General features: G+C 46.2%; 2 protein-coding genes across 2 annotated transcripts in view; both read right to left on the bottom strand.

Annotated features, from left to right (window-relative positions):
- The window catches only part of inpp5d (inositol polyphosphate-5-phosphatase D), a 28988-nt gene extending 21998 nt beyond the window's left edge, over positions 1–6990 (bottom strand). The window contains exons 1-2 of the mRNA XM_054749669.2: positions 6714–6990; positions 6257–6320 (exon numbers count right to left, since the gene is read on the bottom strand). Coding sequence (XP_054605644.2) covers positions 6257–6320; positions 6714–6865 — 216 coding nt within the window. The 5' untranslated portion in view covers positions 6866–6990. The remainder of the gene's footprint in view (positions 1–6256; positions 6321–6713) is intronic.
- Positions 6991–7351: 361 nt separating this feature from the next.
- Positions 7352–16452, bottom strand: gpr17 (G protein-coupled receptor 17). The gene is made up of 2 exons (XM_015962363.3): positions 16021–16452; positions 7352–12982 (listed from the first exon to the last, which is right to left on the bottom strand). Exon 2 carries the CDS (start codon positions 12973–12975, stop codon positions 11950–11952), a length of 1026 nt encoding a protein of 341 aa, XP_015817849.3. The 5' UTR covers positions 12976–12982; positions 16021–16452; the 3' UTR covers positions 7352–11949.
- Between the last annotated feature and the right edge of the window lie 1889 nt (positions 16453–18341).

Here is an 18341-nt window from a genome sequence, read left to right as displayed (position 1 = left end):
ATATGGACATTGAGAAAGCAGAGATAATCTCGTCCGGTACTTAAACAGATGTTTATCACAGATATTAGTTTTTTCCAGTTGGAAAGTTGTTTTAAGTGTTGCTATTTGTCTTAAACGTTCGCAATGAGGATAAATTAATCCTTTTTGCAATATTTGCGATTGAAAGATGGTTTGTGGTAAGAACTGGCTTTCTTTATGTTACAGCCTTGATACTAAAAAATAAATAAACAATGTAAAATGGCGCCCTGTATTGAATGTAAACGCTGTATAAATGGAAATAAACAATTCTCCAGCGATTTGATTTTTTCCCCCTTCCTTTCTTTGGTCCACTTGACATGGAGCCACAGTTAACTAGTTTGGGGCACATTTTACTTGGAAAATAGTATTTAAACTGATCAAGCTTTGGCTTTACAATGACACTGTTTAGGTTACTATCCATACATTACATTGCTCTATTTAAAAGTTTCAAGATAAAAGCACTTCAGCACATAAAATTAAGATTGTCACTTGCCAAATAGAGACTACACCCTCCTGTTTACCTATAAGAAACGCCTCAAAATATCTTTAAATTCTTTATTGATGATTTAATTGTAGACAACAAAAAAGGCATTTTACTTGCCAAAAAGTGATTGGATCGCTCAGTTTTTCATGGAGGCTAAAATTGACCAAATAAGGGTTTTATGTATTATCTGTTGATGCTATTGTACTCATACTGTCTAGTGTATCATCATAAACACCCCCAAAATGGCAAAAAAAGATAATTTCCCTTGCCAAAAATTGATTACAGTGTCCTGGTCACCTGTAAAGGGTTACATTTACCTAAATATTACTTTATTTATTATCTCTCCAAGGGAGTGTGAAATAATGAATGACCCATGGAAGGCATGGAGTCCCAGACATCCAAAGATCCCTTATGGGAACCACAGGAAGATCACCCTCATTCCCCTAGAAGAGCAGAGGATCACCCTGTGGGGGTTACCCAGCAGCCAGTCACACCAGATCAGATCAGGTGTCGGTACAAGATCGGCTCGGGGTCCGTCGACTGCCGATGACGTCTAAGTAGTTGATTGGCTGAGCCTGAACCCTACGGAATTACGTAATCACGTTACGTTGGTCCAGGCAAATCTTTCTGTTGGAAAGATGGACAACTTTTACAAAGAAATCCATCATTACCTCTTTGAAAATACACTTTTAGCATAGAGCTGCATGTATATTAGGGCTGAACGATTAACTGCATGTGCAATTAAATTGCGATGTGACAAAAGGAGATTTTCTAATCGCAAAGGCTGCAATTTGGCAGCGAGTGGTTAGCGCAATGCTAATATACGTGGAAAAACCCATAGAAATGCTAATGCTAATATCACCGATTACATTCTTACAAATTATGAATTAGAAACGTGCCAAATGATTACGTTTGGAGTCTAATAGAAAGTAAAACTACCATCAATCAAATAAGTACAGACAGGTATTTTAGTAAAGCCAGAAAACTTTTAACTCCAGAGTTTTGGCTAGCAGCTATGAACCGTCACCTTATCGTGGTGGAGGAGTTTGAGTGCCCTAATGATCCTAGGAGCTATGTTGTCTGGGGCACTTAGTGCCCCTGGTAGGGTCTCCCATGACAAATTGGTCTTAGGTGAAGGGTGAGACAAAGAACGGTTCGAAGGATCTTTCATGGCGGTTAAAACGAAGAGTCGGAGTACCCGGCCCGGAGGGTTACCGGGGTCCCACCCTGGAGCCAGGCCTGGGGTTGGGGCCCGTGAGCGAGCGCCTGGTGGCCAGGCTTTCGCCCATGGGGCCCGGCCGGGCCCAGCCCGAACCGGATACATGGGCTCGTCCAACTGTGGACCCACCACCCGCAGGAGGAACATGAAGGGTCCGGTGCAATGCGAATCGGGTGGCAGACCAAGGCGGGAGCCTTGGCGGTCCAATCCCCGGACAAGAAAACTAGTTTTTGGGACATGGAACGTCACCTCGCTGGCGGGGAAGGAGCCGGAGCTTGTGGCAGAGGTTGAGCGGTACCGGCTAGATATAGTCGGACTCACCTCGACACATTGCATTGGCTCTGGAACCCGAGACCTGGAGAGGGGTTGGACACTCTACTTTGCTGGAGGTGCTCCGGGTGAGAGGCGGAGGGCTGGGGTTGGCTTTTTGTTAGCCCCGAGACTCTCTGCCTGTGTGTTGGGGTTTACCCCGGGGGACAAGAGGGTAGCTTCCTTGCGCCTTCGGGTCGGGGAACGGGTCCTGACTGTTGTTTGTGCTTATGGGCCAAATATCAGTTCAGAGTACCCACCCTTTTTGGAGTCCCTGGGACGAGTGCTAGATAGTGCTCCATCAGGGGACTCCATTGTCCTACTGGGGGACTTCAATGCTCACGTGGGCAATGACAGCTTGACCTGGAGGGGTGTGATTGGGAGGAACGGCCCACCTAATCTGAACTCGAGCGGTGTTTTGTTATTGGACTTCTGTGCAAGCCGCAGTTTGGCCATAACGAACACCATGTTCGAACATAAGGATGCCCACCGGTACACTTGGTACCAGGGCAGCCTAGGTCACAGGTCGATGATAGATTTTGTAGTCGTATCATCTGACCTGCGGCCGTATGTTTTGGACACCCGAGTGAAGAGAGGAGCGGAGCTGTCAACTGATCACCACCTGGTGGTGAGTTGGATCAGATGGCAAGGGAACATGCCGCGTAGACCTGGCAGACCCAAACACATAGTGAGGGTCTGCTGGGAACGCCTGGCAGAAGAACCTGTCAAGACGGTCTTCAACTCCCACCTCCGGCAGAGCTTTGACCACGTCCCGAGAGCAGTGGGGGACATTGAGTCCGAGTGGGCCTTGTTCCACTCTGCGATTGTCGAGGCGGCTGTTGCTAGCTGTGGTCGTAAGGTGGCCGGTGCCAGTCGTGGTGGCAACCCCCGTACCCGCTGGTGGATACCAGAGGTTCGGGGAGCCGTCAGGCTGAAGAAGGAGGCCTACAGGGCGTGGCTGGTCTGTGGGTCTCCGGAGGCAGCAGACAGGGACCGGATAGCCAAGCGGGGTGCAGCAGTGGCAGTTGCCGAGGCAAAATCTCGGGCGTGGGAGGAGTTTGGTGAGGCCATGGAGAAAGATTATCGATCGGCTCCAAAGAGGTTCTGGCAAACTGTCCGGCGCCTCAGGAGAGGAAGGCAGCAACTCGCTCACACTGTTTACAGTGGGGATGGGGAGCTGCTGACGTCAACTGAGGCTATAGTCGGACGGTGGAAGGAATACTTTGAGGAGCTCCTCAATCCCACCAATGCGCATTCCGAGGAGGAACCAGAGCTGGGAGGCCTGGGGATGGACTGTCCGATCTCGGGGGCAGAAGTTGCTGAGGTAGTCAAACAACTACACAGCGGCGGAGCCCCGGGGGCGGATGAGGTTTGTCCTGGGTATCTCAAGGCTATGGATGTTGTAGGGCTGTCATGGTTGACACGTCTCTACAACATTGCGTGGTCATCGGGGGCAGTTCCTAGGGAGTGGCAGACCGGGGTGGTGGTCCCCATCTTTAAGAAGGGTGACCTGAGGGTGTGTTCCAACTATAGGGGGATCACACTCCTCAGCCTCCCTGGAAAGGTCTACGCCAAGGTACTGGAGAGGAGGGTCCGATCGATAGTTCAATCTCAGATAGAGGAGGAGCAATGTGGTTTTCGTCCTGGCCGTGGAACTGTGGACCAGCTCTATACCCTTGCAAGGGTGATGGAGGGGGCATGGGAGTTTGCCCAACCAATCCACATGTGCTTTGTGGATTTGGAGAAGGCTTATGACCGTGTCCCCAGGGGCACCCTGTGGGGGACGCTCCAGGAGTATGGGGTGGGTGGCTTTCTGTTAAGGGCCATTCAGTCCCTTTACCAGAGGAGCGTGAGTTTGGTCCGCATAGCCGGTAGTAAGTCGGACCTGTTCCCAGTGAGGGTTGGACTCCGCCAGGGCTGCCCTTTGTCACCGGTTCTGTTCATCACTTTTATGGACAGAATTTCTAGACGCAGCCGTGGTGTGGAGTGTGTCGAGTTTGGTGGCAGGAGAATCTCGTCTCTGCTTTTTGCGGATGATGTGGTCCTCCTAGCTTCATCCAGCTCTGACCTTCAGCTCTTGCTGGGTAGGTTCGCGGCCGAATGTGAAGCGGCTGGGATGAGGATCAGCACCTCCAAATCTGAGACCATGGTTCTCGACCGGAAAAGGGTGGCTTGCCACCTCCGGGTCGGGGGAGAGGTCCTACCTCAAGTGGAGGAGTTTAAGTATCTCGGGGTCTTGTTCACGAGTGAGGGTAGGAGGGATCGGGAGATCGACAGGCGGATTGGTTCGGCATCTGCAGTGATGCGGACGCTGAGCCGATCTGTCGTGGGGAAGAGGGAATTGAGCCAGAAAGCCAGGCTCTCGATTTACCGGTCGATCTACGTCCCAATCCTCACCTATGGTCATGAGCTTTGGGTAATGACCGAAAGAACGAGATCGCGGATACAAGCGGCCGAAATGAGTTTCCTCCGTAGGGTGGCCGGGCTCAGCCTTAGAGATAGGGTGAGGAGCTCGGACATTCGGGAGGGACTCGGAGTAGAACCGCTGCTCCTCCGGATCGAAAGGAGCCAGTTGAGGTGGTTTGGGCATCTGGTCAGGATGCCTCCTGGACGCCTCCCCGGGGAGGTGTTTCGGGCATGTCCTGCCGGCAGAAGGCCCCCGGGTCGACCCAGGACAAGTTGGAGAGGTTACATCTCCAATCTGGTCCGGGAACGCCTTGGGGTCCTGCCGGAGGAGCTGGTGGACAAGGCCGGGGAGAGGACGGCCTGGAGCTCCCTAATTGGGATGCTGCCCCCGCGACCCGGACCCGGATAAGCGGAGGAAGACGAAGAAGAAGACAAAGACGAGTTTTGGCTAGCAGCTATGAGCGTACCTGAACTACGCATGGACAAGATGTCAAAAACTCTAAACACAAAATACTTCAATAAACGGGACACACTTCTTTCCTGCAAATACAATTTCATAGGTGTTGCTAATACCTATGATTCTTCAAGGGATGTGCTCAAAGAGGAGTTCAACATTATGAATACAATATAGTGTTTTATTTTACAAATACCATTATAAACACAAACGTACGTCTTAAGAAACATTATTTTAATAACAAAACTGCTCAATTCTTTCCAACAGTATAGATGAGTAGTGTATTTTGTCCGAGTGGGCTTGCCGAACTTTGACGTCATCGGCAGTCGAAGGACCCCGAGCCGATCTTGCACCCGAGCAGATCCGTACTGACACCGGCCCAGATGACTCATTGACTCTGGGTGCTCAGACCATGACAGAGACCTAGCAGAGGCTGACAGCCTAGACCACCAAAAAGCTGTGGGGAGCAAGCCAGCAGGTGTCCTATCACCCAGCACAGGATCTGGGATTGATGATGAGCACACCACCCTGCCCACCGGAGTCACAAAGCAACAGATCATCACAGACGCTGATTAAATGGCCAGCTCCCACTCCCAGCCTCCAGCTCTGGGGTGTGAGCAGGGAACTGGGGCGTGAAAAGACCCCAAGTCTTTTTCCACCATCTCCAATGTGGTGTTGAAGCCCTCTGAGCCAGGCAGCTCCCCCACTGACCCCAACACACACCCTTTACCCAAATCCACCAAGGGGAGAGCCCTGGCCTCTCTACCCAGGGCCCATGGCAGCAGCACCAGAGCCCCATAGAGCCAGAGGCCACCTTCTCAATCCCACCCCAAAATAATATGTACATCCAACCAACCAGACATCCAACCAACCAGACCCCCCCCCCCCCCAACTTTTCCCAAATGCATAAGTCATTAGTCAATTACCCTCTGGATGGAGCTGATCAAAGGGCCCAAGAGAGATTGGTTTGATGTGGGAGCAGAGACTGCCTCGAGGCTAATATGGTCCGACAAAATATCTGTACAACGGCTCAAAGATAAGTTTTATTCTTCTAGTTAATGACGAACAATGGGGTACCATGCAATACATCTTTCTACTCTTTTGCCCTTGATGGAGAGTAATTTCAAGCTTTCGTTCTCTGAGGACCATTAATGTTGTTAAAAATCAACAGTGCAAATGTAACCAAAGACGGCTTCTAATAACCTTTGGAAGACTAGATTGCACCTTGGTGCATCTGTCCAATAGGTTGCAGTTTAACAGTAACAGTTGTATCCGAAGACCGGAGATCCTGTTTTTATTTATTTATAGACATTTACATCATCCTGTTCGTTTAATCGTCCGACCTTTAGCCAGACTGTTTACCTACCTCAACAGAGAGCTTCTTGTCCTCGTTTGGCAGGATTCTGTACGTGTACACACAGTTCTGATATCTGTGGTTGGCAACAAAATGCAAATGTCAGTCGGTGAAATAAAGCAAACAGTATGAAGGATGAGAAACTTTAGCCAACACATTCAGTGGCTTCTTAAAAATAAAGTTCACCACGTCATGATTTTACACAAAAGAGGCGCAGCAGGCAAAGGGTGAAGTTATTGAGCACCACAGGATGCAAAAAAGGGGAACCAGTGTGTGAGTGTGTATATGCATACATGTGTGTGTGTTTGTGTGTGTATGTGATGTGAAAGTGCTTAACATAGGAAACATGTAAAGGAGCCATACACCCCTCCTTCAGAGCCCACAGCACAGGTGTTCTGTGAACACGAGTCATCAGGTTAAGAGATAATCTATTAGCTACATCTCTATTAATTAAATAAAAGTTACTCACAAAACACAGAGGGCGTAAGCTCCCTGTACAGACTCGCTGTCCCGGATTAGGAAGCTTCCATCTCTTGCTGCTTTGGAGAGTAAATCCTCAGCTTTGGATCGCGTTAAACTGTCATGGTACCAAGGTGGAAAACCTGGCATTCTGTTACTCATCCAAGAGCCTCAGCTCAAGTTTTTAGCATCTGCTCTAAAATTTTAGAAATCAAACAATCTAATACAGACTTCTTTTTCTGTGGCAACTTTTCAGCTTTCGGCTCTAGCGCTTGATCATTCTGCGCCTCTTCTAGCTGCAAAAGGAAGCAGCTTTGAGCTCTGCTCTGAACTTCCTCATTTGAGAAGTTACAGAGAGGAGGGCCCTGGCGCTTGCTGTCTTGATCTCAGTGTTGTAAAATGGAGATGCAAAGTTTCATTTGCACAGGAACAGCTTTCATCACACGTCTAATAACTAACACACGTCGCTTGGTAGGCCCTGTGTACTAATATACCATATGTAAGTGTTTATTCTGATCAGGAAATGTCAAATATGGGAATAAATAATTAAATAACTGAGTTAGATGAAGTGAAAGTGGGAGCATAAGCAAAAACCCAATGACACTTTGTAATTGCACTGTAGCGGTAGAAAAGACTCCAAACGACAGATTTTTGGAGGTGTTTTTTATTTTTTAAAACCCTGATAATTCTTGGTCTCTGACAGTAAAAACCCCACACTTATCCACGGAAAATCCCTCAGCCTGAATGGAACTGGCACCATTTTTAATCCTGGGTAATGAAAATGCCAGGTTCTACACACAGCATGTACGTTCAGGAAATACGCATTCAAGGTGACTGGCTGTGTTCATGTGATGGACAGGAAGTCTTGCAGAAACAGGAGGAAAAAATGAGCCGCTTACAAACCACAGCATGGGTCACATGACATGAAAACAGAACTACGTGGTGGCAAGTCTTGGAGGTTACTGGGCCTCCATTTAAAGCAGGTTTAAGGCTACTGCAACCTTACTCAGAACTATAGAGAGCAAAATAAGAATCCGTGTCCAAACTGAACCGTTGTTATACCTCAGTAATGCTGCCAAACATAATCATTGAAGTGTTCAGTCAAGTCATGCAACAGTGGAGCAGAAAACCTGAAAAACAACATATGTACACCAGAGAATCATAGAGGACAAACAATGAAAACATTAGTTTTTTTTTTCAAAACTCACGTTTGCATTGCTATTTTGCATGGAGACAGTTCATATGTTCCACATGCAGGCATGCGGGGTGTGTTTGGAGCCACAACTTCCAACAACTCCAAGTATCTGATCACATCCTAAAGGGTTTTGATTCAAAAGATCAGAAAACCATCATAAAGGTTTCCAGCTATCAAAGCACAAAGAGGACTCAAATGCAGAGCTCACACAGTTTTAATCAGCAGAAGGGATTCCTGGCAGTACAGCACAACTGAACAAGTCCAAAACTAACCAAATACACTCTCACAAAGTGTTACTGAGAGCAGGTTCACAGTACTCAACTGAAGAAGACAAACTGGCAAAGGAAACTGTTGCAAAGATGCTTAAATGGAGAAGCCAGGACCCAGGTGCAAGACATGAGGCAGATTAGTGAGGAGCCTCATGTCGTGAAGCTGCCTGTAATGAGACAGGAAGTGAATGCACAAAATAAAACAGGAAGTACCAAAAATACAATAAAACCAGAAACAAGACTGCAAAGCACTCAACCTGCAGAATCACCCATGACACCAGCTGATAACAGAGCTAAATACAGTTTAAATATAAACAATAGCGACGATACTAAAAATAACTAACAACAGTGTGTTTCATTCGTCTTACGATTAATGTACAAGATTAAGATTGGGCACGTACACATTTCATTTTGAAGTTGTCCAACACCGACGTCACTGCAAGTCATCACACCTCTTCCCATTCATGATGTAACAAAGACACACAACTCAAATATTCATAAGCTGATTTGATTGCAGGTTAATTAATTAGACAAGAATTTATGAACAAAGGAGGATTATACTTCTACTGTAGACCTTTATCACACTTCTGCATTTTGTCTTCGGCGGAAATGAATGAATAATAGTTCACAAAACTTCCAAGGGAGGCAGCAGCAGGATATTTGAGTAGTCCAAAATAATACAATAGAAAAAATAAAACATGGGGACTTGGGATTCAAAAGTTTTTAAGAGTTTTTAAAGCCTCTTTACATGACTTGTGTATAGCTATCAACAGAAAACAAAAGAAAAGTTAGTTCTTAACTCAATCACTGCCATTGTGGGAATGAGTTTGCGCACCGTGAGAGTTAACATCCCAGCTCTAAAAGTAGATTTTCATCCATCTGTGTCGCACGCCACGTGATCATGAAGCGGGCAATCCATGAATTAGATCGTTTTGTGACGAATGATGAATGATAAATGACCCGCACTTGTGTAGCGCCTCTCAGAGTAAGGACTCCAAAGAGCTTTACATTCACACACACATTCACACACTGGTGGGGATGAGCTACGATGTAGCCACAGCTGCCCTGGGGCGTACTGACAGAGGCGAGGCTGCCGAGCACAGGCGCCACCGGTCCCTCCGACCACCACCGAAGCGAGGCGCTAACCAGGAAATCTTCTGCAGCTCACACTTCTACTGTGGATTATGAAAGAAGGGAAAAAGCTAGAAACAAGCTGGTTCTTCCTGATGTAAGAAGTGAGTCTCTTCTTTCTTTTAGGTAGTTTTGTCATGATCATGCCCTGATCTCTGTGTTTTCCTGTCTCCCTGCAGCAGCAGTAATCTCGCTGATTAATCCCACCTGTGCTGCTCCCTGTTTCAGCACCTGGCTCCTGCTGCTCAGTGTGAGGTCGTCTGCTGCCCTGTCACAGTCCTGAGAGCGTTTGAGCCTGCCTGACTGACCACGGAACCTGTCTGTCTGTCTGACCACACGGAACCTGTCTGTCTGTCTGACCACACAGAGCCTGTCTGCCTGCCTGACTGACTGACCACGGAACCTGTCTGTCTGCCTGACCACACGGAACCTGTCTGTCTGCCTGACCACACAGAGCCTGTCTGCCTGCCTGACTGACCAGGAACCTGTCTGCCTGCCTGGCTGACTGACCACGGAGCCTGTCTGCCTGCCTGTTGCCCAACCTCAGTCTGTCTGACCACGGAACCAGTCTATTGCCTCGGTTCCAGCCTGAATCTGAGTACTCTCCTTCATCGGCATCCCTCACCGCTGAACACCGCTGCTGTTTTCAGAAGGCCACGCCACCCGGAACTGACTCCAGCTGGTCCCTATCGCTTTAACAAGTCCTTTTAAACTCTTTAAAACTTTCTGTTTGGCTGTTGTTGGATCCGGCTGATCGTCACTAGGTCTGCCCGAGACAAGTTTTGGTGTTTACATCATCACAGAGCACAATGTTCTGTGACTCTTCAAAAAAAAAAGCTAAATGTTGGCAGTCAGGGGCTTTCTGTGCAGATAGCGGCTGGCAGTTATTGAGTTAATCAAATAAAGCTGGGCCATATCACATGGATCAACTTCTTGAGGCTAAACCCACCCACGGTGACTCAATGCCATTAACATTAACATGAATTCTGTGCTTTTATTTGTTGAGAACCTCATTAGCTCCCACCATAGTGTGGAGCTATCCTTCCAGCTTTACACTGTATATACAAACCCAAAGGAAATAGCTGAATCCGTTTTGGTAATCTGAGAGGAGAAACATGGTGGATTGCTGCCACCTTAAACTATTATCAAAAATATCAGAACTGACATGTAAACCTTTTTGTTCTGTCTTCTTTTGCTGTTTTTGTACACTTTTCACCACCAACAGTCATTTAGTTTATTCTGTTGCAGTCCTGATTTGGTCCAAAATCTGTCAGCTCTCTGGGAGCCCCTGGGGGCCCCAAGCGATTACCGGCTGCCTTGCCTATTGGCACGCGGCGCCTCTGAGAAGAAGCAGACACAGTCTTTTATGGCAGCGCCTCTCAAGATAAAGATCACGTGGTGCCGCTGAGCTTTAGCATTGCATCAGTGAACAAACTGAAGTTTTTGATGTCACAATCAAAACTAGTTAGATAGCATTAGCTGAAAACTATAACCAGGTGTTTATATAAATATGGTTACATGAGGCTCAAAGTGGAATAACAAAAGTGACCCATTAAATGAGAAGGTGAAAAATGAAAGAGAGCACTCTGGCTGCAGTCTTACCCCGGGTTTCCACGGGAGCCGTCAGCAGCACGTTACTGCAGCAGCACGTCTTGCTCGCGTAAGCTGCTGCTTGGCCCTTCCCACGAGACGCCAAGCAGCAGGGGAGCAGCTGTCACCGACAGAGCACGAAGTCACACGAGTGACTTCGTCAGTAAACACAACAACAAGCAGGAGAAAATTACAACATGGTTTGCGTTTTATGTTCTGTCCGTTTTATAATCGCCAATACGGACCTGAAAAACAAAGGAGACCGCTAGCTAGGTGATAACTTCTCACGGGGACGCACAGTTAGTAACCTTTTTTAAAGTAAAGCAACCGGAAGGCAGTACGTTCTTTATTCTGAAAATCTCGGGAGCTTCTCTCCATTTCCGCGTCCGATTTCCTGTCTTTCCTTCCCCAAAAATGCTGAACTTGACCCGTTTCAGAGGCGTCGCGCGTAGAAAATAGAACCGGCGCGTAAAGGCCGCGACATGCTGCTCCTGAGACGCGGCCGACTCGCGTTGCTGACGGCTCCGGTGGAAAAGGTTCTGTTGACCACAGCGGTTCCTATCAGCAGCTGTGACGTGCTGCTGCAGTAACGTGCTGCTGACGGCTCCGGTGGAAAGCAGGAGTTACTCCAAACGTCTCTTGGAAATGTACAATACTTTTAACAATGTCTTTCACAAACTGTTAGAAGCTAAAATAACTTGACACAAATTAAACCCTCAATTATTAAAATACAAATATCTGTGACTTTTACCAGTTAAAAAAAGAAAAGAAGGGGGGGGGGGGGGGATTTGACCTCAGTTCATTATAACCATACTTTTACAAGGATTTATCTGAACATCATTTATAATGCACCCATAGTCACAACAAAATGTTACAATAGGTTGTTTGTCTTTGTGTCTTTTGGTGATCAAATACTTTAGGTTTTGGGGTTTATTGATGCGGGTGCAGGGAGCACACTGCTTTCGGTAATGAATGTCTTCCAGCAACTGTCCGGTAAAGCTGGTTTGGTTGGAAACATGTTTTGATGACAGCTTTCTTGGTCGTGATAAAATCCAATAGCCTCAGAACTCAGACTTGGCACTCAGAGAGCTCTCGTGTGTTCCCTTTAACTCTCCACTGGTGGCTCCAGACATTCCTGCCTTATCTCTACAAAACAAGTGTCTAAGTGTGCTGCGGAATTTCTCAGCCCCAAACAGGTAGACCAGAGGGTCCATGGCTCCGTTTAGGCTGGTGAGAGAGGAGGTGAGGCGGTTGGCCACGCTTAGGGCTCTGCGTACCTGGCAGGAGATATCAGGGTGGTTGTAACCAAGGATAAAGGTGGCCCTGCTCATGTGATAAGGCAGGAAACAAACCACGTAAATGAGCATGACCACACCAATGGTGCGCAGAGCTCGCAGCTTTAGAGCTGGTTCGAGCCTGGAGCCTCGATGCAGGCTGCGGATGATGAGCAGATAACATGAGAGGGTGACGAGGAAAGGGGGTGTGAAAGCCACGGCAAGAGAGATTAGGGCTTTACGCGAAGCCTTCTCTCGGTACAGCTGAAAACACACGGTGGTGTTGTCCACCTGAGCAGTCTGATGGGTGATAAGCAGTGGTGCCATGGAGATGGTAACCAGCACCCATAAAGAGAAGCTGATGATGTGAGCATAGCGAGCATTTCTAATCTTCATTGACCTCACTGCGTGAACCACAGCCAGGTAGCGATCCCCTGCCACACAGGCCAGGAAGTACAGGCTGGCGTACATGTTGACATAAAACAAAAAGCCCACCACCCTGCAGGGCACCTCGCCGAAGGGCCAGTGGCCTCCAGTGAAGTGGTAGATGGCTCGAAGTGGGAGGATGATCACGTATGATAGATCTGCTACAGCCAGATGAATCAAGAAGACGTTTGCAGGAGAGAAAACCCCACGTTGGCGAGAGAAGATCCAGAGAGCCAAACCGTTGCCACTCAGAGCCAGAACAAAAACCAGGATGTAGAACCATCCAAACAGCTGGTCCTCCACTGTTGTCTCTGCTGATGCTGCTGCACAGCCCTCTGACGACTGGTTCAACAGAAGGGACGGTACTTCTACTGCAAAAGACTCCATCTGGCTCCTGAGGAGACAGAGATGTAGCCATAAACTTCAATTGAAACAGTTTCCAACTTCAATTTTACTTTTCAGAAAATGTTGTTGAATGTGCATGTGGCAGAAATGATGAGAGAAGATGTTTGCAATGTGGTTTTCTGATTTGAATTAGAAAAGGTTTGGTTAAAACTATGTTAATTTTCCAGAGCAAACTCCCTCAGAGACAGGAAGCCACACCAGCTCAACCTGCTACCTACCCACATAACAGACAACAAGAAGGGGGTGTGTGTGTAATTGTGCCAGTTTCACAAGGTAACAATGGCTGTCAGTGTCCCTGGTTGAACGTGCCACTGACCCTCGAGAGCATAATTGCTTCATTCTGACTTCCTCTGCAAAGTCCAGGAAGTCACTCCAAGTCATGAGTTCCTTTCTCCTCTCTTATGGTCCAGAACTCAAGCAAGTAACAATGAATTTATCTGAGCTGGTAAACAGATAAATATGTCCATATTCCTGCATTACATTTTGTCAGCAGAAAGAAAACGGTACACATCATTCAATTGAGTTATTTTTAGAAAATGTCAAAAGTTGTGTGTGTGAGGGATATTTGCTCTTTTGTGAAGTTGCCATACCCTGATTGTTGGTCCTTGAGGGCCACCATCCTGCACACAAGAAGTTCCTCTGCTCCAAGACACCTGGTTTTAATCACTGGCTGATTAACAGACTTCCTCAAAGGTAAACCTGCTGAGGTGTGTTTGTTTCATTACTATTTATTTTATCAATGCCACAAATTTTCAATCGACTAGTTAGAGAAGACAGGATGTGTGAAGGGGTCACCCCAGGTAAGCTAAAAAAAGCTTTTTTTATCGAGGGCCCAATTGGTAACCATTTAGATACCGGCCAGATATCCATTTGGAACAATAGTAAACATCAAAACATGAAAACCAAGGTTTTAAAAAGGGTAAGAGGTGAAGGAAGTGAGAGTAAATGTCTTAGTTTGGAAAAACGAAGCAACATAAAAGTGAACCTTGAAAAATCTGAGTATGGTTCAAAAGTTCATCAGTGAGTAATTCTGCTTAAAATGTGAAACTAATATATAAGATAGACTCATTACATGCAAAGCCAGATACTTCAAGCCTTTATTAAAAATAAGCAAAATAAGAATACCTTTATTTGTCCCTCGGTGGGGAAATTGCATTATTGCAACAGCTCAGGTACAGCAGGATTGCAGCAGTACCACACAAGATATGACGCAAGAGTTTATAGCAATTGTAAATGAAGGTAAATATTGCACATAATAACGAGAGCAGTAGTAGTAGTATTGCACATGACTTGAAAGATGATATTTGTAGTGGAATGTTACAGATGTATAGGTTCCAGATGTTGTAAGAATTGTGATGATTCTGGCTCACAGCTGATGAAAACCCCACATTCAATTAGAATATTGTGAAAAGGTTCAATAGTCTAGACTCAAAGTGTCACACTCTAATCAGCTACTGAATCCTGAACACCTGCAAAGGTGATCCTTTAGATGGTCTCTCAGTCTAAGTTGGATTACAGACATAAATGGAATTATGCACCATATTCACATTTTTACAGTTTCCCCTGTATTTGGATCACTACAATGCTAATTTCACATGCCTGAGCATTGTTTATGTTTATGTGCTTAGCAGACGCTTTTACCCAAAGCGACTTACAATTTTTTTTAACCCATAGGGTATGTTATGATCTGTGGGGGAAACCGGATTACCCGTAGAAAACCCACGCATGCATGGGGAGAACACGCAACTCCACGCAGAAAGGTCGCAGCCGAGTTTCGAACCTGCGACCTTCGTGTTGCGAGGCAACAGTGTTAACCACTGCACCACCATGCAGCCAGTAAACAGTAACAGTAACCTTATAGCATTGCTGCTATAAGGCGTCTTCTGACCAAACCACCTTGTTTTCACAAACGTGAAACCATTTCTGACTCAGCTTCATTGGTTCCTGAGTGCATTTCTGACACAGTAGGCACCAAGTTATATCAGAGAACGTCTGCATGCACGTGTGCTACATAGGTCACTGAGAACTTTAGTCCCTCTATGACTTTACATTTTTTCCAGCTGTTTAGACACACCTAAATGACCACACACCCTGTTGTGCAACACCGACTAAGTCCAGCTGCTCCATTGTGTTTGTCTGTATTTATCTGCTGTTTTCTGTCGTTTTCACTGGACGTCCAAGCGTGCAACATGTTGTACTGACCACAGTCTAACTCTATCAAATGCAAGCCTTAACTGTGAAATAAAACCAGTATTAAAACATCTGTAAGTCATGAACCAGCTATTCCAAACCTCACAGTTCTAAAGCTGAGGGGGTGTTGTCAAATATTTATTGTAGATGGCTGCACATGAGAAAATACTGTTCAAAAACAGAAAGGAGGAATGCGGGGTTGCTTGTTTTTGTCTGACGAGGCTTTTCTCTGTTTTTGGTTCATCAGGAGCCAGCCAGATGCACCAGAGTGACTCTATTCAGTAAGCAACATGAGACCTGCAGCCGAAGGAAATTCTCAGCTGAGGCTCAGACTCTGAGCTCTGAATCCCCTGAAAGAAAAGGGCTGAAGCCCCAGCAGGGACGAGCGGAGCGACTGAACAGGAAAGCATCCGTTAACGCTGCTCTCCGAGGGATAATCCCGAAGTTTGTTTTCATCACAGATCTGGTTAAACAGATTTGTGTTCTCCCAAGGAGAGGAGACGTAATATCGTGGCACTGGTCCTGAGCAGAACTCACAGCTGTTTACAGTTTATCATTTGAAACAGGAATAGAATAAATGTGAAACGGATTAATTGGATTTAAAATATTCATTATTTCACTTTATTTTACTTCATTTATTTAACATTAATTAATCTGAAAATAGCGTGAGCAATAAATTACCTGCCTAGTTATAAGACTAGAAAAACAAGATGTAAGAAACTTGACAAATAAGTGCAACAATGAACATCATGATTATCTCTTTAGCTAAATAATAAACTCACACAGTCATGAGAACAGACTTGGTAACACAAATGCATGCGTTATGTAAAAACTTACCAGAACTCCTCAGAAGGAAGTGGTACTCGGAGCAAAGTGAAGACAGGGGAGTTTATCTGCTGCTCCGAGAAAGAACGTGTGCTCTGACACCAGGAATGCTGTCCTATAACCCCTCTTCTCTCCCTCAAGATGCCCCCAGGAATGAGACTGTAGCTCTTTTTGTCTCTCAGAAATTTTGATAACCGAAAAAGAGTCCCAACGGGGTCTTTCGTTTGAACCTTGACCCCACCCTTTCTCTCTCCATCCCCTTCTCTTGTGAGAGCCACTTGTGCGCTCCACAATAGCTTGAGTCAGAATAAGCGGTGCATTTCAGCAGCAGGGAGAAGAATGGCATGCCTCAGTCGCAAAGACTTGTCGGGTATGACTCCATGGAAACCGGGCTGGTGCTGTATCAAAAAATCCCCACCCTCCCACTGATGGATCGAAGATGGACTGTGTTAATTGTGAAGTTTATGACTAAAGTCTCAGAGATGATCTTTTGTAGATGGCCTGGTGAATTCTAAAGAGAAGGCCCCTTTCCCTGTGGGGTGGCTGGAAAATAACAAGCACAGGAAAGGCGGGGGTGTTTGGCAGAAAGAGGTCCCTGTTGCTCTCCTGCCTCTTGGGGGCATCTTGAATCAGAATGCCCAAAATAATCAGCCACATAGTCATCGGACAGATGTGGGGAACGGAGCCTCTGGCTGAGGGGGATAATATTTCTTTCTTGTGTGAACTCCACAGCTGTGTGTCGGGGACATGGGTCCCTTTTCTCCACAGCATGTTCAACATGCAAATTATATTCTGTAGACTTGAATGGGAGCCCTATCTATGCAGCGTTGTGGAGATGCTTTGACATCACTACACTGTTAATCTACTGCCAAGTACTAATTGGGTCTCCTCCCCCACCTTTGTTTGGCTTGTCTACTTTCTCTGTAAGCACACTCGTGGTGTGCATGCTCACCATCATCAGTTTGTTATTCTTCTTAATGGTGGGGTTGTGTGGGCTGAAAATGATCCTTCTGACGACGTTAAGAGGGTTCTTAAATAGTTGTTGATTTTGCAAAATTGATGTTTGATTGTGAAAACCTGCTTTAATTTGTGGGGTCTTGCTTTACTAACCCATTCACTGCCATTGACGACTGAAGTTGTCATTTGCATTTTTTTTTACTGCGTGGGCGTCGGACGAGCCCCCACACCGTGAGAACAAACATCCCAGCTCTAAAGCCGATCTTCATCCCATATGTCACACGTCATGTGATCAGAAGCAGAACGTCCATGTGTTAGGAGATCGTTTTGGGCCGCTGCTGTAAAAAAAGTGAGGCGCGAACCGGAAAAGGGTCTGCCCATCACAAATCAACATCGGATTATGAAAGAACGGATAACGCTCGAAACGTGTGGATTCTTCCTGATGTAAGATGTGCGTCTACTCTTTGTTTTGGTTGTTTTGGTGTCGACATCATCCTAGCACACCACGTTCTGTGACTCTTAAAAAAAGCTGTAAAAATGGTGAGAAACACTGGCAGCAAAGGGCTTTACCGATCAGGAAACTGTGAATGAGTTAAGGATTATAAAATCAGAAATGCTCTTTATAAGACAAACTTGAAATGGTCATCCATGCCTTTATCTCCTCCTATCTAGATTACTGACACTTTTCACATGTTTTAACAAAAAAAACCTTGACCTCCTTCGGTTGGTCCAGAACTCTGCAACTGGAGCAAACAAAAGAGCACACATCACCACAGTGTCTCTACACTGGTTATCCATTAACTGTAACCTTCAAGGCTCCACATGGGGCAGCAGTAGCTCAACAGGTTGAGCGAGCTGTCCAGTAATCGGAAGGTTGTTGGTCGGAGGGACCGGTGGCGCCTGTGCTCGGCTGCCTCTCCTCTGTCAGAGCGCCCCAGGGCAGCTGTTGCTACATCGAAGCTCATCACCATCAGTATGTGAATGTGTGTGTGAATGGATGAATGATACACTGTAGTGTAAAGCGCTTTGGAGTCCTTACTCTGAGAGGTGCTATACAAGTGCGGGTCATTTGTCATCATTTATAATTTATATTACTGGACTGTTAGGCTCCAACCCAAGCTCTCAGGTCCACACACCAGAACCTTCTAGAAGTTCCTTCCAGAAGACCAGATAGATATAAAAGTTCAGGTGATCGCTCCTTACCCATTAAACTAGTTCAATACCATTCCAGATACTGCTGATGCTATTAAAGGGGAATCCTAAAGCCCCAACAAATATAGCAGCAAAATATTTTCTCTTGTTTTTTAAGAACAAATTTAACATTTTTGACTTTTTAAGACAGATTTAATAAAACAAATATGGGGAAGTTGGTCTGC

This window comes from Nothobranchius furzeri, chromosome 16 (assembly GCF_043380555.1).
Source record: "Nothobranchius furzeri strain GRZ-AD chromosome 16, NfurGRZ-RIMD1, whole genome shotgun sequence".
In the NCBI taxonomy this organism is placed as follows: Eukaryota; Metazoa; Chordata; class Actinopteri; order Cyprinodontiformes; family Nothobranchiidae; genus Nothobranchius; species Nothobranchius furzeri.
This window is presented reverse-complemented; position numbering and strand designations above follow the sequence as displayed.

Excerpts from the sequence above, each read along its gene's own strand:
- gpr17 (XM_015962363.3), bottom strand. The coding sequence starts at position 12,975 with ATGGAGTCTTTTGCAGTAGAAGTACCGTCCCTTCTGTTGAACCAGTCG.